General features: G+C 43.4%; 2 protein-coding genes across 2 annotated transcripts in view; both read right to left on the reverse strand.

Moving 5' to 3' along the window:
- Window positions 1-25,236, reverse strand: part of LOC145414515 (uncharacterized) — a 230,657-nt gene that overhangs the window by 83,811 nt on the left and 121,610 nt on the right. The gene's annotated exons all lie outside the window — the stretch shown is intronic.
- LOC145414526 (G-protein coupled receptor dmsr-1-like) overlaps window positions 1-25,236 on the reverse strand; it is a 138,103-nt gene that overhangs the window by 3,678 nt on the left and 109,189 nt on the right. Inside the window, exons 3-6 of the mRNA XM_080284048.1 lie at window positions 23,165-23,456; window positions 21,475-21,758; window positions 20,366-20,635; window positions 19,263-19,634 (exon numbers count right to left, since the gene is read on the reverse strand). Of these exons, the coding sequence (XP_080140174.1) occupies window positions 19,263-19,634; window positions 20,366-20,635; window positions 21,475-21,758; window positions 23,165-23,456 (1,218 nt within the window). The remainder of the gene's footprint in view (window positions 1-19,262; window positions 19,635-20,365; window positions 20,636-21,474; window positions 21,759-23,164; window positions 23,457-25,236) is intronic.

The raw sequence follows: 25,236 nt of genomic DNA on the forward strand, positions 1-25,236 counted from the left end.
GTGGAAGGGGAAAGAAAATAGATGATCAGCGCATAGCATAACATAAAACTGAAGAGTATGAAAGAAGCGACGCCGATACCTATGCTACGTCCACCTACTACTACTACTACTACTACTACTACTACTACTACTATTTTTCTACCCCAAATAATCGTCTTGTTTTCCTGAGCCAAAACTTTTCTCCAACTTTCCACCCCGAATCGAGGACTTATGTTGGTTTATGTTTTTGTTTTCACTCCACCAAATTCTTTCTGCGATCCTCCCTAGTTCCTTGCATGGCTTTCTTTCACGTATTTCATCCTTTTTTTTTCTCTTTCTCTCTCTACGTATATTTACTTTACCTTGCCACCTGCTTTTCTTACTCATCCTTTCTATCTCTCGCCTGTCTCTCTCACTTCCTCTGTCTTCGTTATTTTCCTTATTTTCCTTCTATCGTCTTTTTCCATCCCACTTCCTGTATCTTTTCGCTTATCTATCCCGTGATGTTCCTTCTATCCCTTATCTCCGTCAGACTTCCATATATATTTTCATCTTTCCCTCAATGGTGTTCCTTTTCTCTCGTATCACCATTACACTTCCCATATCTTTTCGTCTATCTTCCTTTCTGCAATAGCACTGCACTTCACTTGAATCCACTGTAATAGCACTGAATCCTTCTTGCACACTAGTAAGCCCCATTGATCCCACACCAACTCCCTCTCAGAGAATTGAATCCCGTCGTATTCTCCCTTAGTGAACATCGAATAGCAAGTAGATCCCATAAAGGCCCTGGAGTCTCCTTTGAATCATTCTAGAAATGCCCTTAACCCCTTCCGAACGATGGTGTAATTTTCATTACTGTGCTTGCTGTCTTTGTATTATTTTCCTCTAATAAAGTTGTTTGAAATTATCTCCATTAAATTCTACCGTATTAAAACTTTTTCTTTCGTTCTCTCTCTATCTCTTTCTTTCTTTTTCTTACTTTTTCCTTCTTTTTCTTCTTTCATTATTAAGGAGTCACAAACACTTCAGGTTCTCATGAATTAACCATTACTGACAAATTACGCTTTATTTTTTTTTGTACTCGTTATTGTTTTATTTATCTCTAGCTAACAAGAGACTTTTCTAGCTGGAAGAACTGAATTTTGCCTTAATTATCGCCTTCATTTTTTTATTTTTTCCAGTAGTAGCAAGATCCAAATTAATATATCGTGTCCTTTAGTGGCTGTAATAATTCCTCAGAAAAACTTAAACCTCACACGAATTCCCTCAGCCGCTTGGGTATGATCACTCTCTCTGTTTCTCTCTTTCTCTCTAACTCAGGCTAACTCTTCCAGATTATAAACAGCTTAAGTAGGATCCTTCTGGCTGAAAGGATTAGAACAAGCACCATTAACCCTTTCCCTGAGATAACGATTTTTATCTTTGGTATCGCTGTCTCAAGAAAAAATTCGTTTAAGGAAAGAACTCCCATAGCGACGAGGTTGAATAGTGTCAAAACCTGGACGAAAATGTTGAAATAACTTTGTATCTTTCCCGAACTCGCTTAAAAAAACATTATATCTCTCACTAACAAATTTACGTAACATTCCACAACCCACGAAACCTTTGAGTAACATTCCACCACCCATAGACACCCGTAAGTAACATTGCACAACCCTAGGACAACCTTAAATAACATTGTACCACCCACAGCCACCTTTAAGTAACACTGCACCGCCAACGAATACCTTAAAGTAACACTGCAGCTCCCACGAATTCCCTTAAGTAACACGAACTCCCTTTAACATTTTCCTTTTACCCCAGTCTCCCTTCATTTTGGTGCATCATCCACGAAATATAAGTAACACGAAACCTTACACGTGAGTCTCCATAAAGAGCATTGATCCCACACACGAACCTCCCTTTACAGAGCATCGTAGAGCATGGAAACCCACGCTTCCTTTGATGACCCGGGAACATATACACGAATTCATGGTTATCCTTAAATCGTCCTCTCTAATCATCAACCCATTCATCTGTCTCCCCTTCACCTCTCTTTGCATCGCTGGTCGTGCTATTTTTTTCATTTTTTTTTTTTTTTTTTGTCGTTCTCTCACCTTCATCGTTATTTCCCCCCCCTCCTCTCTCTCTCTCTCTCTCTCTCTCTCTCTCTCTCTCCCCTTCCTTTGATTTTCCATATTTCTTCTCTTTATTCCTCTTCTCCTTCACTCTGTTCGTTTCCTTGCCTCTTTTAGCAGTCTGAGTTTCTCTTCTACTCCTCTTAACATTTCACTTTTATCTTCTCCCACCCGTCCACACTGCTTTGCCTATTTCCCTTCCTCTTCCATTCCTCTTGTTTTCCTCGTTCCTCTTCTCTTTCTCGTTTTCATTTTTCTGTTTTCCTGTTTATTTTCTTTCACTCATCCCATTTTCATATCTTTCCTATGGTGTTCCCTCTCTCTTGCTTTCCTGCGTCCATCTCTCCGTTCTTCCCTCTTTCCCTTTCCTCTTCCTTCCTCATTACGCTTCATGTCTTTCCTGTTCCTTCTTCCTTTCTTCCGTTTGCCCTCCCTCTGTCCATTCCTCGTTTTCTTCTTCATTTCGTTTAATTTCTTCCTCGTTCCTTCCCGCTTTCCGTCCCTTTTCCAGTTCTTTCTTCTTTCCCTCTTCTTTTCCTCTTTCCGTATTTTTCTTCTCCTTTTCCATCCACGTTTACAATCCAGTATCCTTCCGTCTTTCCTCCCTTTATCTGTCTCTTGTTTCCTCCTCTTTCCATCCTCTTTTCTTGTTTACGTCCTCACTTTCCCTGTTCCTTCACCCTTTCATCCCTCTGTCCTTCCACTCTCTTGTCGCCTCCTCCTCCCTCCTCCCTTTTTATCCTTATCTTCCGCTGCTCATCACACGCAGATATTGCAATTCCGCTGTCGATGTTTTGGCAGACACATCGTCCTCTGCAACACATTCCCTTTGGCGCAGTAATGGAAATATCGAAGTATTGGGTAATATGCCGTGCGTCGAAGTGTGCTGAGGAAGTAAATACGTTGGCTTGTATTGAAATATATATATATATATATATATATATATATATATATATATATATATATATATATATATATATATATATATATATATATATATATATATATATATATATATATATATATATATATATATATATATATATATATATATATATCTTTCCACCTTTCTGTCTGACTGTCCATCTATATGTCCATTTTCTACCTTATCTGTCTGTCTGTCCAATTATCTATCTGTCTTCTACCTTTGTGTCTGTCTATCTATCCATCTATCTATTTGTCTTTTACCCTTATGTCTGTCTGTCTATCCATCTATCTGTTTGTCTTCTACCTTTCTATCTGTCTGTCTGTCCATCCAGCTATCTGTCTTCTACTTTCTAACTATCTATATGTCTTCTACCTTTCTATCTATCTGTCTGTCTGTCTGTGTGTCTAGCTATCAATCTGTTAAATCATCGAAGAAATTTTAGTAAGGTACGCACACGTGTGAAAATTGAAATCATATACATGGATAAATTCATACACAGATTCTTGTTCCTGTGCGTATCAGTCTTTTATGTGACTGGCATTTGTAATCGTGTGTGCGTGTGTGTGTGTGTGTGTGTCAGAGAGAGAGAGAGAGAGAGAGAGAGAGTTAATTATGTACATTAATTACGTCTTGCAGGTCCCTTCGCCTCAGATCTCATCCAGGGTTGCATTAAAGCTAACTCCTTCGGTCCGCCTTACCACACTCTTAGACTAATCCACGCCGCCCTCCTTCATGTACCACTCTTTATTGTCCCTTCTTTCGGCCGTATTCGCCCTTTATTTCTCGTTAATTTTGCGTCTGTGCCTTTTACTCTCTTCACTAATTATGAAGCAGGCGATTATTATGCATTAAATGTATACAGATGACACTGTGTTTTCATTGTTTATTCTCTAATTATGTTCATGTGGTTTTAAAGTATCATCATCATCATCATCATCATCATCATCATCATCAACATATTATTATTATTATTATTATTATTATTATTGTTGTTTTTGTTATTATTATTATTATTATTATTATTATTATTGTCGTTGTTGTGCTCGTCGTCATCATCATTAGCATCAATATCATCGTTGTCACTTGACACATCAGATATCCTTTGCTCGCATTCAGCTGCCACTGCTTCTATTCCTCAGTATTTCATTTTTATTTTTTCCCTCCGAGTGCCCTTCTCACACTATCTTATTCCTTCCAGTCTTACCTTGTGGATCAGAACCATTTAGTCATACAATTCTCATCACCGTCCTCTCTCGACTCTCGCAGTTATCATTCTACAGATACATAAACAGCTAACTTTGTGTCAAGATTCGCTACAGGTTTTGGTTACTGTATGATTGAATTAATTTTATGTTTTGAAATATACATTATGCTCAAGTTTCTCTGTAAATAACTGTCTCACATCCATCATCATTTTCTCCTGACACACCAAAACGATCCTTTACACCCTCAGTTAAACCAGCACCAGTTAATCCATTCTTCTTTACATTCATTTTGCGTTCTTCATTGATACCTCTAACACTCCACCTAACAGACCGAGCCGGTTTTGTTTTACCTGTACTTGGATAGGCACAGATCTGAGGATTCTGTCAGCCTTTTCGGGTAAATTTCACGGGATAAGGCGATTCTCAGATCACGTGACCCCCTCACTTTTAATGGCCTTCACGACGCGCAGGGAATACGTGGGCAGTATTTTTTTTCTCCCTTAACCCCGGCGATATCAGCTGTCATCAGTAATAAAAAATAAAGAAGTGTGTACAAAGAGATGTAGGCCGTGTGTGTGTTTGTGTGTGTGTGTGTGTGTGTGTGTGTGTGTGTGTGAGAGAGAGAGAGAGAGAGAGAGAGAGAGAGAGAGAGAGAGAGATCAGCTTACGATTTAATTCAGTGAAGGCTACCTGTGACTAACTTTCCCGGTTGTGGGTGAATATTTTTGCACGGTCTGATTGTAATTACTCATTATGTACGTGTCTAAGAATCTATGTATGTAGAGTCCATTCTGTGCAGATGTTTCTCTGACAGATGGACAGCGAAAAAAGTACAGTAAAAGTTTGAATGTTGTAAAAGGTGCAGTCAGTGGAGTTATAGTCACGTAGGTTTAGAAGATACGTCGGAAGCAACAGAGGGAGACGAGAAACATCACATGTCCTAAATAAGCGGACATAATAAAAGTGCATGCGATCCTGTGTCTCGGATCAACAAGTGACAAACAGATGGCTAAGCTAATCAACAGAAAGGTTTTGCTATAGACTGAGGCATCGCAGGCAGGGTCGCTATCAACTGAGCTGGGTCATTCACCAGGCGAAGTAGGAGCGATGACTTTCTGGCTGGCTTTGGGTCCAAGACATCGAGATAGACAGTCATGGCCGCTAAGCTGTCACGCCGCAGAAACTGTAAATAGACAGCAATAGATTGTCTCCATAAAGCTGTCTGTTGAAACATTGTAAAGATGAACTAATAGCCTATGTCTTTTATTCAGTTAAGTTACAGTGAATCAGTGTTTTCACATGACCATGCCAGGAAAGATTTAATCTATTGTTTTTTTTTTTTCTATAATGCGAATTTTGAAACTGAGAAATAGCTAAAAAACTTCAGCACGTAGTTAGGAGATCTTCCGTCTTTCCTGTGTTTTTCCACTTTACCTCCGTCAAGGAAGTTATGTTTTTTGCACTGCAAGTTCCTATATTTTGGGCAAGAAAGGTCAAGGTCAGAGTGAGGATAATAATACTGCTTTGGCGATGGTAGGTAGTCTTTGAGTGCTCTTGTCTTTGTTATGCGTTTTCTCATATTTTTCAGTGGGGATTATATGATTTCAGATACAGACATTCGATGATATATAAAATTCCTGCCCATTCTTTTTCCATTTTTCACTGCCAACCTGTAAACCAATTAAATTTTATTCCCTGCCAAATAACAAAACTCCTTTCCTAGTTTCCCAGTAACCTGAGGTATTGAGGGTAATATCAGCTCCCTGCCACGGCGTGCTCTTTGGGGCGATGAAATTAACTGAGGCTAGAAGAAAAGAGGAGTCTGTGAAGGGGGACGAAGTTGGATAGAAGGCGGGAGGGCGGGATGAAAGGTAAATGCGGGAAGCAACAGGGATCAACTTTTTGGGTGAACAGTTATGAAACATTTACACGATATTCTAAACAGTTTTATAGCTTTATTAATTCATTATGATCACAATACTGGATTTCGAGTCATTGCTCACTGTCTCCTTATTTATCGTACGGTTGTGAATCGATATTAGTGTCCGTAGTATATGGCACGGGTAGAGGAGTATGGAAGAATATGGATGCCACATTTCACAACCATCCACAGTCTGAGGAAATAACTGACATGGTGGTGTCGGTCTCAGCAGGGTTAGGTCATAGTTATACCGTTTCGCAATTAAGTTAAGTCTGTTAAAATGGGCTTGAGTGGCTTATCTGTTAATGCGGTATTTATCGGTCTCAGTAAGGTAAAGTCCTAGCTATACCGCTTCACATTTAAGTTAAGTCCGTTAAGGTAGGCTGGAGTAGCTTATTACTCCCTTACCGGTGAAACCCCATGGGGACTGTAGGTTTGCGCAGTTCCCTTAGTTCGTCAGAACATCAGTAGGTCAGTAATTTCTTCTCCGCTCTGTAACTTCCACATGCACGAATAGATTTTGATATAGTTTCACACAATTGTTTCCCATACCATGACGGTGAGTCCCGTGGAATAACAAGCCATCTACTCCCAAGATCAATTACATATGTATGGTTATCATCCGGTAGGGGACACTTCTGCATGGCAGTACTGAATGCACTTGTTTGTTGGAGCTTTTAAGGTGCACAGGTTTAGCAGTACGTCTAAGAATTCCAAAAGAAACAGAATACTGTATACCATCTTGACTCAACCTAGCAAACCACATCTAATCGTGAAGTAATGTATTCTGACTATGGCCTTGCTCTATACAGGCCCACATTATACCCCTGTGGCATTATTCATCACGTAGATGGTGGCGGTGAAGGGGGATGGAAGGCTGAAAGGCGGTGTGATACAGGATAGGTGAAGTAGAGAGTGGAGGAAAGGGGAGGTGGAGGAAACTGAGGGTAAGTTCTGGAAAATGGAAGGGAGTGAGGTGAGGTGGAGGAAGACAAAGGAGGTTAGCGTGGATGGAATGGAAGCATGGCGGGAAGAGGGATGGGAGGTATGCCTTGAGGTTGAGCCAGGGAGAACGGAGCTGACGAACCATTAGGGAGGTGAAAAAACGGAGGATAGAAAGGATATTGAGGAGAAGAATAGTTACTGGGACAGAGTACAAAGGTGTAGGAAGCATCAGAGGAAAAGCTAGTAACAGGAGAATGTAGGAATGGATGTGCCAGTAATATAAGGGATAGAGTCGAACCTTACGGAGTTAGTATGCCGAAGGATAGACAGGGAATATGTTACGGAAAAGTAGGATAGTTGAGGGTTAGGATGTCGCGTAGAAAGTAACATAGCTTTTTCTTTTTACACTCAGACTTTACCTAATATAGCCATCTCACCATGAGTACCGGTACTCAGTTAAATAATATTTTAACAAGAGTATGATGCTAGTTACAAAGAAGTGCCATGGAAAGGTTGTAGAGCCAAGGTTATTGTCCTGTTCTGCTAGTGAGCGACGGGAAGTAAGCTACAATAGGGCGATAATCTAGGTCAGGTTAAGGTGAAAGGTAGTAATAAGAGGAATGTTGGTAAGAAAGTGTTGGTAATGTAGGGAAGGCAGGCAGGGGTTACTATCCATTATTCCATTCTATTATATTACTTAAATGAGCAAGATAATTAATGATGCAAATCAGCAGTTCATGTATCCAACTCGGCAGGCAATTAAACATGGCCAGTATATTCCCTTAATTAACTTGGCCCCGTAAAAAAAACTACCAGAAAAAAATATGCTGAATAGATAATGAAACCTGCCACAATAAATAACAAGAGATTTTTTTTTGTCTGCGATTAATTCCACTCTCATAATAAACCGATTATTCTACCCCCGCGTATCCAGCGGTTGTTCGTATACCTAAATCCGGATCCATTTTAATCGCCCAAGCTATGCCCGGGATTCAGACTATGCGCAGAATTTACTGTTGGCTTTGGTGACATGAGGGACGATCAGTGAAGATGTTTGGAGGATGGATGAAAGGAGGTGGTGAAGGGAGCTGGGATGTGTGGTGGGGGTGAGTGTGATGCTGCGGGTAATGAGGGTAGCTGTGAAATGATGATTGTGGTGGTGATGATGTGTGTGGAGAATGGGTGAGTGGATCAGGTAGTGATGGCAGCTGGGTTGTGTTGCGAGGGTGGGAGTGCTTTTTTTTTTTTTTTTTTAACAACGCAAATATATTCTGTAGTATTGAAAATAATCTCTCTCTCTCTCTCTCTCTCTCTCTCTCTCTCTCTCTCTCTCTCTCCCGAAGAAATTAAGTAGGCTAGGACTGCGTGAGAAGGACATGATAATGATGATGTGATTAGACGGCGTGATAAAGGATGATTACGTAACTGCCTCTTGACCCGGTATCTCCTCTTTGGGTCAGCCACCACTTGCACTGTTAACCTCTTCAGTCCGGCGACGCGTACTTCAGCCTACTCTTGCTATCCCCAGACGATTTTATTCAGCATGGGAAAAACCTACTGTACTGGGTGGGGTTTGTGCTGTGTCTAACCTACCCCCCAAGTCAAAAAATATCCCTTAAGCTAAAGTAAAATCGTCATGAGAGAGAGAGAGAGAGAGAGAGAGAGAGAGAGAGAGAGAGAGAGAGAGAGGGACATCATAGGAGAAAAAGACATAATCCATACCCTCTCAGTCGACCCCCCTCTCCTCAGTGAATCCCATCGCACCGTTCCCCACAGGGCCAAACAACCCCCACCTTAACCAACCTCTCCCCATCCCTCCCCACACCTTCAAGCGACTCCCACCTCAGTCAACCCCTTCCCAGACTTCCCCACACCCCTAGACAACCCCTTCCCACGCTTCCCCACTCCTTCAAGCAACCCCTCCACCTCAGCCATTTCTCACCCCTTTCGTGTATTGTGGGAAGGAAAAAGGCAAACGAGGCGGACGCAAGAATGGCCGTCATTTCGCCATTTCCGTCCCGTCTCTCTCTCGCCGTGGCTTTCAGGCCGCCCAATACCATCGTTCTTTTCACACAGTGCTTCTATCCCCGTCCAGCTCTTTTTTTTTTGTCTGGGTAAATTGTTGCGTGGATCACTGGGGAGGGAACGTTGGTTGGAAGGTCAGGCAGCAGGCACAGAGGCATGGGGGACGATATGAACGAAGAGAAGTGGGTGACTAGTTGGCTCATGACAAAGATGGATGGGCTGGCTAAGTGGGTGAGAAGATGGGTGAATAGGAAGACTGAGAGAGAGAGAGAGCGAGAGAGAGAGAGAGAGAGAGAGAGAGAGAGAGAGAGAGAAGAAGGTGGGAACGCTGGTTGGAAGGTGAGGCAGCAGACATAAGGGCATGGGGGATGGTATGAACGAGGAGAAATGGGTGGTTGTTTGGCTCGTGATGAAGAAAAATGGATGGGCAGGCTGGCTGAATGAGAAAGTGGTGAATATGAAGAGTGAGACGGGGGACGTTGGGAAGATTGGTAGGGAGGAGAGCTGGACAGGAAAGTGCAAAAGTTGAGTGGGGTGGGAGAGAAATGGATGAGTACTTTATTGACAAAGACTGCTAAGGAAGAAAAGGTGAAAGGAAAGTGTGCTGTATTTGGCATGTTTTCGCCTGACATTGATCCCTAACCTCTTTTAGCTCAGTTAATGGTTAGGTGAAGCCTGACCGGAGAAGTATTAAAACTAGTGACCAAGGAGACTCATGCCTACCTGACAACTAAGGCTTATCAAATTCCATGCAACCACTACTCAGTAATTGTGAAAATGGCCCAGTTCCGTCAGATATACACAGCCCGACTAAGTTAAGGAAATAGGAATGTGGGTTGGTATAGAACGAGGTGGATAGGTTGTTTGGGATGAGGAGATATTGATGAGTAGTTTGTGTGGTTCTTAGTGAAAAAGGAGGGAAAGAAAGAGGATAGCTGGATAGAGAAGAGGGAATAGGGATGACAGAACAATAGATTTATATGTTAGGAGGGAGGTAGGGTAGTAGTGGTGGAGGCAAGTGAGTTGGTAGGAAGAGAGGAACATAGTTTCGTAGGAGAGGAGGCAGGTACTGTAGGTTAGCAGGTAGGGAGGAAGGTAAAGCGGTAAGAAAGGAGGAAGGTGGTTTGGCAGGAAGGGATACAAAAGGTAGGCAGGCAGGAGGAGGGAAGGTTGGTTGGAATGAAGAGACAGGTGGGTTGGTAGGAAGGCAGGAAGTTAGTAAGAGCATGATGGGTGGGTGGGTTGTCTTGTTAGGAAGAAGGTAAGTAGGTAGTTAACTGAGAGAAAAAAAGGATGATTTTTTTGGAAGGAATTGCATTACCTGACCAACAGGCGAATCAGTACGAAGGAAAAAAAAGGTCAGTGGAGAAGGAATGCTGTGGAAGTAAGTTCACAGGAAGGCCAATGGCGAAGATAATCAAAATTCTCTTAATACGTACATCAGAAAGGTAGAGATGATTGACAGGAATAGATCATGATGGTCATTGAGCACATAATTACTTGGAACTTCTGTCATTGCACGTATCGAAATGCAACAGCGAACTTCTTCCAAGACGGGCATATCAGCAGGGTTCGAGGAGGTCACATATCTGGTGTATATTACTGCTTCATGGAACGATTGACCATTTTTCCAAGGATCACTTAAACTCAATAGGCTCACCTTTTATGTTACACATTTCCTCAGGGACTCTCACTCTCTCTCTGTCTGTCTGTCTGTCTGTCTGTCTGTCTGTCTGTCTGTCTGTCTGTCTGTCTGTCTGTCTCTCTCTCTCTCTCTCTCTCTCTCTCTCTCTCTCTCTCAGAGACTAGTGAATATACAGATAATTGCAAGGAAAAAGGAATACGAATTTCACGAACGTTTTACTTGTATGGTTTTCTCATTTTCTAGGGAAAACAGACTGCCCTTCGTACGTAAATACAGGAAAACGCTCGGAAATTTAATTTTCCCTTATACCTTGTGGATATCAGTGTGTGAGTTAATATATATATATATATATATATATATATATATATATATATATATATATATATAAATAAAATAGTGTGTGGACAGTTGATTGTGTGTGTGTGTGTGTGTGTGTGTGTGTGTGTGTGTGTGTGTGTGTGTGTGTGGATCAGGTCGAGTGCAATTCCCGTGTGTCACAGGTCAGGACAACATGCAGACATCACACAACAGACCAACCACGCTTGTAGCCCAATTTTTGAATAATACAACACGCCACTAGAATACTGAGTGTATTTCAGTAGAGAGAGAGAGAGAGAGAGAGAGAGAGAGAGAGAGAGAGAGAGAGAGAGAGAATATAAAGCACTTTATACGGGTGTAATTTCGTTATTTATATGCAGTGTATATAGATAGATAGATAGGTAGATAGATGGATGGATAGATAGACAGATAGACAGATAGATAGATAGTTAGATAGATAGTTACTTACTGTTAATGGGCTGGGTGAACAGTAAGTTAGCAATTTGTGTGGCAGGTGGTGGGTTGGCAGGGTAGAGAGGGTGTGTTGGCAGAACTGAAAGGGTGCGTTGGTAAGTTAAGAAGAACGGAGGTTGGTTAGTTTTGGGTTGGTTGCGTTGTTGGTAGGAAGGGTGGGTTGGTTGCGTTGTTGGTGGGAAGGGCTCCGTTGTCAGGAGGTGTGAGTTGTTTGGTAGGAAGGGTGGCTTGGTTTGTAGGGAATGTGGGTTGGTTGGTTGTTCAGTAAGAAGGGTGAGTAGGAAGGATTGGTTAGTTGGCAGGAACTGTGAGTTTGCTATGGGTATTTGCAATCCATGGCTTAGCCGAACTTGAGCCCGGTGGAGTAATGGCTGAATTTACCCTACTTGTGCAGTCCACCATCTTCTTTTCGGAAGATAGGGAGGGGACTGAGGGGCCTGTGTACAGCTGGGCAGCTTCACAAATCACTCATATCGGTGCCACCACGTGAAGGCGTCCCTGTCTAGCACGAAACTGATACGCAATTAGGAGGCGTGTGTGTTGATTTCACAGTACATTGAATTGTTTAGCCCGATCTGATTTCCCATCCGTCTGGTTTATTATCATTTTTAACACTGTCAACATAGTAATTAAACTCTACGGAATTGCGACCAATCAATTTGTTGCTGTGGCAGTGTTGTGTTTCAGGAAATTCCGATTAAACTTGCCTTTGTTATAGCTTTCTCTGTTGATGGAATTTCTCTCTCTCTCTCTCTCTCTCTCTCTCTCTCTTATTTACAATTAATTGGCCCTGTAATTTTTAGCAGGCGAAAATTCAGTATTGTTGTTGTTATAATTTTATGCTACTGAATATCCTGTGTGTGTGTGTGTGTGTGTGTGTGTGTGTGTGTGTGTGTGTGTGTGTGTGTGTGTGTGTGTGTGTCTCTCTCTCTCTCTCTTTCTCTCTCTCTCTCTCTTTCTCTTTCTCTTAGCCATTTTCCTTCCCTTTCTCCTCCAGTATTATCCTTCTTCCTCCCATCCCTTCTCCCCTACACACATCATTCTTTCCTTCTTTCACCTCCCGATCATTTTACCTCTTCTTCTTCACTTCCTTCCCTTCCATCAAAAGTTCTTCCCTTCATCTTTCCTTCGTTCTTTATCTCTTCTCCCACACATCCCACGGCGTATGTGTGTGTGTGTGTGTGTGTGTGTGTGTGTGTGTGTGTGTGTGTGTGATTAATTTTCACTCATCCTCGACTCTTCTTTTTCCCGTCATCCCATTCCATCTCAGATTCATTTTAGTCTTCCTTCCTTCCTCTGCAGTATCCGTCTCATTGCCTACGTCTCCCATACCAGATATATGTAATCTTAACTACCCCATTTCTGTCCCTTTTCTCTCCGCTCTCACTTCTCCTCCTCCAAATACCCAGTCATTCTTCTCTCCCATTTCTTACACCTTTTCATAATTGCTCATATCACTCACATTTCTCATTTCTTCTTGTATCCCATTCCTCTTGCCCTTGGTTCACTCATTTTCTCTAACCTTCTTTGCATTCTTATGTGCCTAATTCTTCTTGTCCTCGCTTCATTTTCTTTCCTTTTTCTTTTATTTGCTTTCCTGCCTTTCTCTTTGCAACTTCACTTCCGTTCTATCACCCTTCTGTTGCTTAATTCTTCCCTCTGCTCTTATACTCTCCCTTCCTTCTCCTCCCTTCCTTATGTTCTCCCCGAAGTCATCTCTTCTTCCTCCTCAATATCCTCCCCAAATCCCCTTTCTCCCATTTCTGTTTCTTCCCCAAGTCATGCCTCCTTCCGTTCCTCAGTTCTTTCCAAAACACTACCTCCATCCTTCCCCATTTCTTCCCCAAATCCTCCCATCTCAGTTTCCTCCCCATATCCTCCCATCTCAATTTCCTCCCCAAATCCTCCCATCCCTTTTTTCTCCCCAAAGCCTCCCTCCTGCTTTTCCTAGTTCCTCCCCAAATTCTTCTTCCTCCTTCTCTGCTTCCTCCCCATATCCCTCTTTCTTCCCTCTCTATTTCATCACAAAATCCTCCCTCCTCTCTTCTCCCTTCTCTCCTCCCCAAATCCTCTCTTCTTCCTTCCCTATCTCCCTTCCATATCTTTCCTTCCCTCCCCAGCGTCCCTCTCGTCCTTCCCATTCGTCTTTCCTTCCCTGTCTTCAGCTTTAGGTCAGTGAGGCAAATCTAGGATGCTGTAAAATAGGCTGAAACTCAGGAGGCTATTTGGGGAGATGAGGAGGAGGCTAGTTGGGGAGATGAGGAGAAGGCTAGGTAGGGTATGAGGAAAGCCCTAGTTGGGGAGATGAAGAGGAGGCTAGGTAGGAGATGGGGAGGAGGCTGGTTGGGGAGATGAGGAGGAGGTTAGTTGAGGAGATGAGAAGGAGACTAATTGGGGAGATGAGGAGGAGGCTAGCTGGGGAGATGAGGAGGAGGCTAGCTTGGGAGATGAGGGTAGGGGTGCCGTGGCCTTACAAGCAATTAAACTCCTTAATTATGGCAATGATCTGGCTGGGTTTGATCCCACCCTTGATATATGTTAGCTGTGGCGGTGGTGGTGGTGGTGGTGGTTGGCGGTGGTCGTGGTGGGGATTCTGATGGTTGTAATTTGCTGGTGGTGATTGGTGACGGTGGTGATAGCTGGTGATGATGGAGGTAATTGGGTGGGCAATGGTGATTGGTGACAGATTTGGTGATGAGTGGTGACAGTGGTGTTGATGACAGATGACAGTTGTGATGTTTGGTGATGGTGACTGGTGTAAATGACTGTGATGAATGGTGATAGTGACATGGTAGTGGTTGGGAGAGTGATGGTGGTGAATGGTGACAGTGAAGGTGGTGACTAGTGACTGGTGGTGGTGGTGATTGGTAACAATGATGGTGGTTGGTGACTGGTAGTAATGACTAGTGACTGTAGTGGTCGTGGTGATTGGTAATTGTGATGGCGTTGATTGGTGACATTGGTAACTGGTGAGAGTGGTGGTGATTAATGTTGTCTTGGTGACCGATGACATTGATGACAGAGGTGGTGACTGGTGCGCAGGTAAAAATATTTTTCTTGGCACCTGAAGTGATCATGATAAATTGCATGTAATGCCGATAATGAGGTGTAATGAAGCTGTGAAGGTGTTTTTTGTACTGATGGTTCTGCTTCTGATACTTGTAATGATATTAGTGTGTGTCTTGTGTAGTGGTGATAATGGTATTCGGGAAAGTAACTGGGGTAATGGTTGCTGTATTAATTGATGTCTTGATGGTTTTCGTTTATAATGTATGCTGATCGTCAGTGGTAATGATAATGTTAACTGTGATGACAAAAGTGGCTGTAATTATGACAGTTCCGGGTCTGAGTGCCTCCAGGAATAAATGTGCATTAGCTCCTCTACCAGTGCTGCAAATAAAAATGTTTGCTCCAGTATCCTGCTTAAAAGTCAAATAAAAATATTGTTTCCAAGAAGAGCCAGTGTCGACACGTGCTGTTTATAAGAGCCTTGAGGCAATGAAAGGGAAAATTATTAGTTAGAGTTTAGACCGTGACTTCTAACCTTTTTGTTTTTTCCCCTCAAGTGTTTATCTTTGCATAATGCTCCTTTGACTCCCTTTACTCAGCATTGTTAAGTTTCAGTAAACTTATTGATTGTTGGTATTAGTACAGTACTCAAACTACAACATTCATTTAACATTTTAAGCTGCAGTTCATAAGTATAAACAATCTGATACAGAGCATAGTATAACAAAAAGTATTCAGAGGTAAAGCAGTTATAGCGAAATGGACTGCATCAACTCTTGTTACTTACATCTTATGTCGCAGTATGAAAAAAAATGCCATTTCACAATTCCCACGCCAATGAAACCATCCATTGTGCTGCACATTTCACACTCACCTTCACACGATTTCACTAACAAATATATACTCAGTAATGACAGGAAACATTTGGGCTAATCAAGAAAAACATAAGAGAAGTTAAAATAAAACCATTTAGCGTCCAATTTTAATTTTGTTTCATAAACCACATACAGCCAGTGTTGTATATTTCAGTGCTACAGAAAAAAAAGAAAAAAGTGAAACATAAGTAAATTCACTGAGATATTAGCAACCAAAGTATATTATGTAGTCTATATACTTTGCTGGCAACTTCAGCCCGTCTCCGGCTACGCCTTCTAGTGGTTAAACCCCCAATCCACCCATTTGCTCCCCATGAACTAATTTCCCTATATGCCTATTTCCTCATGGAGCTATCTTCTAACGATGGGGAGACACCTGTTTCCTATTTGGATCTGTAGTAGTTTGGCATTTTCTCTAGTGACTCATTTTCCCATTTACCTCTTTTCCTCATTGATTCCATTTTTCCACTTAGGTTCATTTCCCTCTGAAACCTCTTAACCATGGATCTCTCTTCCTCCTACATGGGACTTGTATCTCTCTCTCTCTCTCTCTGAAATCCCGCAACTTCCACGGTAATCCTCCTACATAATACACGGCTGACGTTAACACCGCTGACTCTTTTGATTGACGGGAAGGGCAGTAGCTATGTGGGGTGTGTGATTGGGTGATGGCTGCTCTTTGATGCCCGGCTTTGTTGATGAGGAAGGGAAGTTGCTGTCAGAGTGTAAATGGGAAAATTGTACTATACGTTTTAGGGAAAGGCGTGATTTATGAGTAGCTGTTTATTGTTTATGTTAGCAATGTCCAGATATTCAGAATCTGTCAGTACATTCTTTTCATGTGCTCAACTCTTGGCATGAAATGGATATGTAGATGTTCATGGCCAGTACTGGAGTGTCTGGAGGTGGAATGTTATTGAAGAGGGTCTGGTAATGTTCGTGTGGAGATTGTTTACCTTGCATGGTTGTATTGTGTGGGTCTGTCTTATAAAGACTTGAGTGTTGTGTGTTAGCACTGGTCGCCGCGTAGAACTGTTACTTTCAGGTCAAGATATTGTAGGGATGTACTGTAAGCCGTGGAAGTGTATTGGTGCAGTCGGTGTTGATGCGTAGTGCTTTGTTTGTCAAGATATTCTCTTGTAGGGATGTAAGCCGTGGAAGTGTATTGGTGCAGTCGGTGTTGATGCGTAGAGCTTTGTTTTGTATGATTTGCATGGTGTTGTAGTGGGTGTGTGTTGCGTAGAGCTTTGTTTTGTATGGTTTGCATGGTGCTGTAGTGGGTGTTAGATAGGATGAGGGTGCATACTGGGGATGCATGAGACCACTGATCTAATGTGTTGTTTGTAAAGCAGGGAGAGTGTTTCGTTTTTGTTGCTTGAAGTCTGTATCTGTAATTGGCCCAAGTGCGTTGTACTGTAAGGTTCCCAGTTCCCTTTGCTCCCCTCCCTTTCGTAACCATTCCCCATCGTGTACAGTTCTTCTCAATCATCCACCAATACCCTCCCTCTCTCTCCCCTTCCTTTTCCTTTACCCCGTCATCAGTTACTCCCTTGCCAGTTCACTTTTTCCCGCTTTATCTTTCCCCTTCCTTCTCCCCCTCTGTTCTTTTGGCCTTGTCCTTTCCGTCTGCTCTTCCTCCTTTCTTTTCCCTTTTGGTTAGTTATCCTCCTTCCTACATCTTCTTTAACCGATGCTTCCTTTCGTTCCACATCCTCTTGTCCCCTTCCTTCACCTTTACTCACCGTGTCTCTTCCTTCACCTTACCTCTCCTTCCTCTTCTCTCATCCCCTCTGCGCACCTTCTTCATTCTTCTTGTTTACCTTTGCCTCTCCTCTCTCCTTGTTCTTTCGCGTTCTGTTGTTCCTCCTGTTTTCCTCTCTCCATCCTCTTCATTCCTCTCCTGCCCACCTCCTCCTCTCTCTTTTTTCTTCTTCCACTCTCTTCTTTCGCATCCCTCTTACCCCTCTCATGCCTTTCCCTCGCCTCCTTTTTACCTACATCGCTCTCTTTCTTCTTCTTTCTTTGCCTCGATCCTGTCCCCTCCCCTTCCTTCCCTCCTTTCCTTCATACCTACTCCCCTCTCCCTCTGTCTCCTCTTTCCTCCCCCTCTCTCCTCCCCACACCCTAGGGAATGTGTTTTCTTTCTGACCTTCCTCTCAATCGACCCCAAACTGCGTAGCGATTGCCCGTCGTTCCCTTCCCCTTGCCCACATATCCTCCTTCCAGTCTGTTCCCCCTCCCTGTCTGTTCCCTCCCTCCCCCGTGTCTGCTTCCCTTCCCTATGTCTGCTCCCCTTCCCTATGTCTGTTCCCCCCTCCTTATGTCCATGTCCATTCCCCCTCCCCTCGTATATCTCTTCCTCCTCCCTCAGCCAATTGCCCTTGCCTATGTCTGTTCCACCCCCCTATATCTGTTCCCCCTCTCTATGTCTTTTCTCTCCCCCATGCGCGCCAATCCTCCCTAGATCCCCATCTCTAGATCACCCTCCCCACATCTACCCCAGGTCTGTCTCCCCAGATTTCCCTCTTCCTCATATCTCCTTCCCACTTTCTATGGCTTCATCTTAGATCTCATTTCCTCAAAACTTCTTCCTCAGGGACCACTTTCCGAATCCTCCTCCTTAGATCTGTCTCCCCAGACATTACTCCTTCCCCACAATCCCCTTCCCACGCCCTCCTGCCCACAATCCCCTCCCCACGTCCTCCTCCTCACAGTCTCATTCCCTCGTCCTCTTCCCCACACTCCATTACCACGTCCCCCTCCCCACAATCCCTTCCCTCGTCCCCCTCCCCACAACCCCTCTCCCTCGTCCCCCTTCCCACAATCCCTCTCCCTCGTCCCCTTCCCCACAATCCTCCTCCCTCGTCCTCCTCCTCACAGTCTCCTTCCCTAGTCCCCCTCCCCACAATCCCCTCCCTTCCTCTCACTCCCCACAATCCCTTCCCCTCGTCTCCCCCACAATCCCCCTCCCCACACTCCCCCTCCCTCTTCCCCCTTCCCCACAATCCCCCTCCCCTCCCTCGTCCCACTCCCCACAATCCCCTTCTCTCGTCCCCCTTGCTCCCACGGGTGCAAAATGAGACGCAAGATTCAGCTTTTCATGCGATGGTCCCCCCGCGGAGTGAGATAAGAGATAAAAGAGAGATTGCTGAGCCTCTTGACGCCTGTGTTGTCGCCAGCAAAGTGGAATCTCGCGTCTCTCTAGGGCCACTGTTGAAGACCCGGGTTCGTGTTTATGAAGGATCCCAGCATGGAATATTTTTTTTATAACCCTTTCAATTCAATTTTATATTTTTGCATTCTATTCCTGCATTTTTTCTTTCGTCGTGCAAGTAATTTCAGTTTCCCCAATTTGGTAGTAAGGTACTACTAATAAACACACACACACACACACACACACACACACACACACACACACCTCATTCCAAGAAACGTCAGCCGATTTTACTCAGCCGAAAATGAGTCACAGGATTCTGAGTGTTAATATGGAAAAAGATTGTAAAATAAATATCAGTGTTTTAGCGAACCCCCTCTCGCTGGACCCCAAACCCCCTAGACTTCACGTAGCCCAGTCTGAACCACACTAGATTGAGTTAACGGGGCCGTACAGCATCATCTGCATGCGTCACCAATAAGATTTTTTATTCTCCTTTCCCAGCCTCACGTTCCTTTCCAGCCTTTCGCTTTGACTTCCCCTACACCACGATCTGTATGCAGTGAATAATGATGAGGTACCGGCGCTCTCTCTCTCTCTCTCTCTCTCTCTCTCTCTCTCTCTGTCTCTGTCTCTCTCGTGTCTTTCATTTCTTGCAACTCACCTCATTCTTCTTGTGCTGACTTTTGCTGTCCGTCCCATTGGCAAACGAGAAGGACCTGATTCCAAGTTTGCTGCCACATGCCGACTTGGAAAACCTTCTCTTGGACATTTCTAGCGCGGTGGTGTTGGCTGTGGTGGTGGTGTGGCAGTCCGAGGGGTTTGTGTGGTTGTTTGCGGAGGCTGCGGCAGTGACGGCTGTGGCTGTGGTGGTGACGGAGACGGCTGCTGAGGGGAGGGCGGGTTTGCGTGCTTCTAACAGCCTCTTGCGGCGATTCTTAGCCATCCACATCCCCCTGATGATGGCCGGCATTAGGAAGGTGATGAGCACACAAGGCACCAGCTTCACCACCACGCTGTACACCAGGAAATTTATCTGCAAAGGGGAAATGCCAGAAAAACGTAACGAAAAAATGCCACGACAATTAACTTCCTGAAAGAATTTGTTATGGAAGCTATGTTGGCAAGATTTTCACATTAAGCAGACAGAGCAGAACACACAAGAAATATTTTAAATAAGAAGGAGATATGTAGGAACTAGGTTTATCGAATAGCAGATAATTGTAATGACTGAATTTAACTTCCTCAGGTTACAAAAATAATCATGACAAAGTTGGTAGTTTGTCTTATCGCCGAATTACTGTCGTAGAGTATGTTTTCCTTTCCTTTCAATGAAAAAATATATACTTGTTTTATATATCTATTTACCTCTATTTATAGTTATATATTTATTTGCTGAGTAGTGTACCTCACCTTTTCCAGACAGTTATGTGTGGAAGATTTGCTGGGCGAGAGAGAGAGTCATCTTCTTTTCTTTGCTTATCTTGCTTCTTATTCCTTTGACGTGAGCTGCCTTTTGTGGGCTAATCCGCTTAATGCAGCTATTCTTTTGTGTTCTTAGATACTTGTGGTCCTCTCTCTCTCTCTCTCTCCCTCTCTCTCTCTCTTTTGCTAGTTTCTACCTTTCAGAATGTGTGTGTGTGTGTGTGTGTGTGTGTTCTGAGGGGAGGGGGCAGGGGAGAGAGATGAGAGCGTGTGGGTCCGATGATTAGAAACTCCCTCTCGCTCTCACCTCTTTCTCCCTCTCTAACTCGCACACCCACTCACCTTCTTCAGCAGTTCATCGTGTGCCAGGGCGAGGTATGAGAAGTCCACCTTGTACAGCTTGTAATGCCCTGGAGGCATGAGTGTGGTGTCTGGTAATTCGTGTACCGTGTAGAGGAGGAAGCTAGGTATGGCAAGGACGGGGCAAGCTAGGTACACGGCTAGGAGGAAGCGCCTGGCGTTGTCCATGGTACAGGTGGTGGCGGCAGTGTGGGGACGACAGACAGCCACCCACCGCCACACCGCTAGCGTCACCGTCAACCATATCGCGATCTAACAGGGTGGTGGAAAAGGATGGAAATATTAATCTAGGACACGAGAAATTAATCTGTCGTATAAAATTAAGAGAAAATAACACACAGCCAGCATCATCTAATTGGGATTTGATGGACGGGGAGGGGTATGAAAAAAAAAGTATAAATAAATAAAATGGTGCAAGGAACTAACACATTGCCATCCATTGCCGCATCGCCTGTGTTATCTTGAAGCGATACAGGGAAAGGAGGAAATATGGAAAAATTAATCTATCGTCAGAGAGTAATGGAAATAATTGTAATCTGACGAAGGAGAGAGGGACATGGAAAATTAATAAAACTAATGGTGAGTGGAGTAATTGATACGCGCAATAAAAAGAAATTATCTCACGTGCACAGAAATAAAGAAAATGGAGCAAAAATGATAGCGCACAGTAATGGGAAAATCATATTGTTTCCTGATACTGCTTTTACCTCGTTGTTTTTAGCCGATTTCCGCCTCCATGCGTCCTTTTTCCAGTTTAATGGCGGAGTTCTACTAGATATTTATATTTCGTATTTCACATGTATTATATGACACACAGATTACACAACTATTTGTTTTTGTAATCTCTTAAGAAATCCATCGGTGGAATGGTGCTCTTTTTATATACATTCTTGCAGTATACAGACGATATTACTAAAATTAGGAGAGATTACTTTGAACTGTTGTGGTTAGAATTCGTCATTAACCCTTTCACTACTAGGATGTTTTACTGAGCTGAATGAAAATACCAGGTAGAAGAGAGAATTAGAGGGCAAAGAATACGTTCTCAAGCCAAAGGAGTAATTGAAAATGTGACTAAGAGCAAAACTCACTGTGTGACAAACGTGGGAGAGGTGCGCATGGACTAGGACATAGAGGGCGTGTTCCTTGGCCTGGAAGAGTCGATCCCCGCCCAGCATGGTGGAGGCGGCGTAGGGGATATACTCCACCACCACCAGGAGATCCGTGACGGCCAGGCCCAGGAGTAGTCGGTTGGTGGGGGTGGCCATGGTGCGCCGCTTGAGGGTGGCGATGGTCAGGAGGTTGGTGATGGCTCCCAGAGTGGCGATGCAGACGGCGGCGCGGTAGTGCCACCATTTGTACTGCTCCCGGAAGTCTGGCGGAGGAAGAACGAGGGGAGGTGAGAGAGAGATAAGAAGAGGGGAAAGGGTCTCATTCTTTCATTCGAGTTTCCTCCTTGCATTCACCTCTCCTTTTCTCTTTCACTGCTCTTCGTATGATACTTCACAGGAGGAGGTGAAAGAGATTTAGAAAGAGAGGGGGGGTTCTCATTCTTTCATTCGAGTGTCCTACTTGCATTCATCTCTATTTCTCCCTTTCGTTGCTCTCCCTACCACTCTTCCATCTTGACTTGGCCCAGATTTTCATCTATTTGCAGCTCGTTTCACACGGCTCAGTCGCAGAAAAAAAAAATTACTACAGTACTACATGCATTCCATAGCGCTTCTTCGTGTCTGTCATCAAATTCTAATGTTAATCTCTTGTTACAGCTCAGTAGTAAAGGTGGAGAGGTGGCAAATTTAGGCCAAGTTAGAGTAAAAAGAGTATAGTACATTGCACAAGGCTGACATTCTTGGCGTAGCACACACCCTTTCAGCATCCCTAATTAATCTTTGTATGCATTAAGAGGATTTTGTAATTTCATGGATTTCCAGTTTTTAGACCATAATTTCTCCTGTAACTTTTACTGATATTCGTACCCCATTGCATTGCTTTCCAATTTTCTGCATATATAGCCAAGTGGAAATATAAAGCGAAGGAGAAGGAAATAAAAGTGAAAGGTTAATCTAGAGGAAATTGAAGGACACAGTAGGGTTAGGAAGAGGAAGAGAGAGAATTGGTTGAAGTGTGGATGGGTCGTGAGTTATCCAGAGTTTTATGGGCGAGTCAGGATGTGATCTAGGAGAGTAGGGAACGTGATGAATTGTGGCTTTGGAGGGAGCGAGAGGGTGAGGGTAAAAATGGAACGACGGGAGAGGAGGGGGGAAAAGAGAGGTAGGAGAGAATAGCAAGAGTGGAAAAGAGTGTAAGCTTGGTGGGGGAGCTGGGGGAGAAGGTAGACTAGTGGAGGGAGGAGGGATGTTCAAAGGGGTACACGAGTGAGAGGGGAGTGAGGGAGGGGTGGCGGAGTGAGGAAGATTGGGAAGGAAATGAGCTGACGGGCCAAAAATACAGACGGGAAATTGTGGGATGGTTAGAGAGAGAAATGGAGAAGGTGGAAATTGGTTGAGAGAGAGAGAGAGAGAGAGAGAGAGAGAGAGAGAGAGAGAGAGAAAGGATTTGCACTCAGAGTCTGGATCCTGCTTGCCAGAAACATACAAACTAATCCTTAAAAAAAAAAAACGAAAGAACGTTTTTACCCAGATCAAAACACACACACACACACACACACACACACACACACACACACACATCGCATGGTCCAATAGTCCTGGTGATGACTTTACTGTTGTTGCTATGTGTTGTCATTATGCAGTCTTCCTAGTATTGCTTTCTTCTTACCAAATTGGCAAAACTGATGACTGGGGTCCCCGTAGGGCGAGACTCCGGGCTGTGAGGGCTGTTGTTGGCCGGGGAGGACGTGGGTGCGGTTGAAGTCCGGGCTTGCATTTCCCGTCAGGCTGGTGTTGAGAAAGCCACGTATCTCATCGTCTGTCGCGTTCAGGAGGCCCTTCTCTAGGATCAGGCGCAGGAGGTACTGTTCCACGTCCTGCGTCCCGTTCCCCATGGTCCCCGAGCCCTCTGTCGGGTCACTGGCGGGAAGGAGCAGCCCCATTGGTGTTGCTGGTTGGTGCTGGATAAGAAAAAATTAAATATAAGTTATGTTGCTGGTTGGTGGTGGATAAGAAAAAAATGAAATATAAGTCATGAGAATGGCTTCGCCCTTAGGAGAGGGAAAGAAATGTGAAAGGATGTGCATACTCGCATTTTACGAAGGGAAAGAGGGTAAGAAGAGCCTCATTGCAGGAAGTTAGTGTTGGATAGGAGAAAATGAGTAACAGATTATGAGGAAGGCTTAAGATGGGAAGAAATGTAATGAAATGTGTATAATTTCTGACAGGTATATAATGACCAAAGAGGAAGGCTTGGGTGCGAAGAAGGGGCGAAAGGTGATCGAATGTACTTAATTTCTGAGATATTTAATGCCGAAGGGTTAGAAAATCATGAAGGTAAAAATAGAAGGATGAAGGTACTCGCACTTTCTAAGGAGATAATGGGAAGGAACAGCCCAATTGCAGGAGGTGTTGTTTGGTGCAAAACAAGAGGAAATGAACGATTAAGTAAGATTTTTAAGATTGTGGAAATAGATATAGACTTAATCTCTTTACTTTATCCTTATTACGTTATTTTGGCCCAGATTTTTACCTTTTGCGCCTCATTTCACGTTATGACTAAAAACGACAATGCTACGGCCCTACATCCTATCCATAGCACTTCTTCGTAACTAGCGTAATACTCCAGTGTTAATCTATCACTGCAACTCAGCTTGAAGATGGAAAGATGGCAAATTTAGGCCATAGTAGAGTAAAAATTATACTAAGGTGCCCCTCCAAGCGAAATGAAATCGTGTGTTAATAGCAAGGGTAAATTTTTAAGAAGACATCACCATATTCAATAGGCTAAAAAGATCACTGCCTTAGTAAAAATGAGGATTGCTTGGAGGTTTTTAGTGAGGCTGACGTTTGACCTTGGGTTTTATTACTTACGTTTACGAGGAAATAAAGGAGAAAGGATAGAGGAAAGTGATAATTGCGTTAGGGAGGGAAAGGGAAAGGAAAACACACAAAAAGTTATAAAAGTATAAAGAGAATGGACAGGAAGGAAGAAGGATAGAAGTATTTAGCAGAAAGCGAAACGTATACTGTAGAAATGGAAATGACATACGATTAAACAAAAAAAGTTAATATGTTGAAGAAGAGGAAGAAGTTAAAAAGAACCCGCCAAAACTGGAAACCATTATACATAATTCAAAACAACAGTTTTTTGAAATGCTGAAGTAGGAATAGAAAATGAATCAAGAAAGAGTGCAATAAATCTTAAAAGAAAGGAGATTAAACAGCACAAAGTACACGGAAAGAAGGAAAGAAAATTTTAGGCCTATGAATTAGAGAGAATGCGTACCTATTACAAAGAAGAATGTGGTATATTCCTGTTACTGGAAGTTGCAAGACAAAAATCTCCAATTCCTTTCATCTCAGTTAATGGGTAAGGGTAGTCATATGGAAGGGAAAATTTTGACTAGTAACCAAGGAGTCTCATTTTTACCTCATAACAATAGTTCGTCTGATTTCATGCAAGAATGTAATCTGTATGAGTGGCTTTGTTCCCTCAGATGAAATGAAGTTGAGTATAGTTGCAAGAGGGGCTGACAAGATGAAGCATTCAGAGTGCAACACCCAGCCCCTAAAATTAGTGTGTGATGTACAAGGATTACTTTAATGACAGGGGACGAGGAGGTAATTTATTTGTGACCACCTCCTCCGGGATTAGGGCGTCTGGCTATAGAGAGATACAAAACTGGATAGACAAAAAGGATTATGTTATTTTCTCTGAGTCTCTTAAGATGAAAGTTA

The sequence above is a fragment of the Coenobita brevimanus genome, chromosome 100 (genome assembly GCF_032717465.1).
Source record: "Coenobita brevimanus isolate Jiangsu-jjx chromosome 100, ASM3271746v2, whole genome shotgun sequence".
Taxonomy (NCBI): domain Eukaryota; kingdom Metazoa; phylum Arthropoda; class Malacostraca; order Decapoda; family Coenobitidae; genus Coenobita; species Coenobita brevimanus.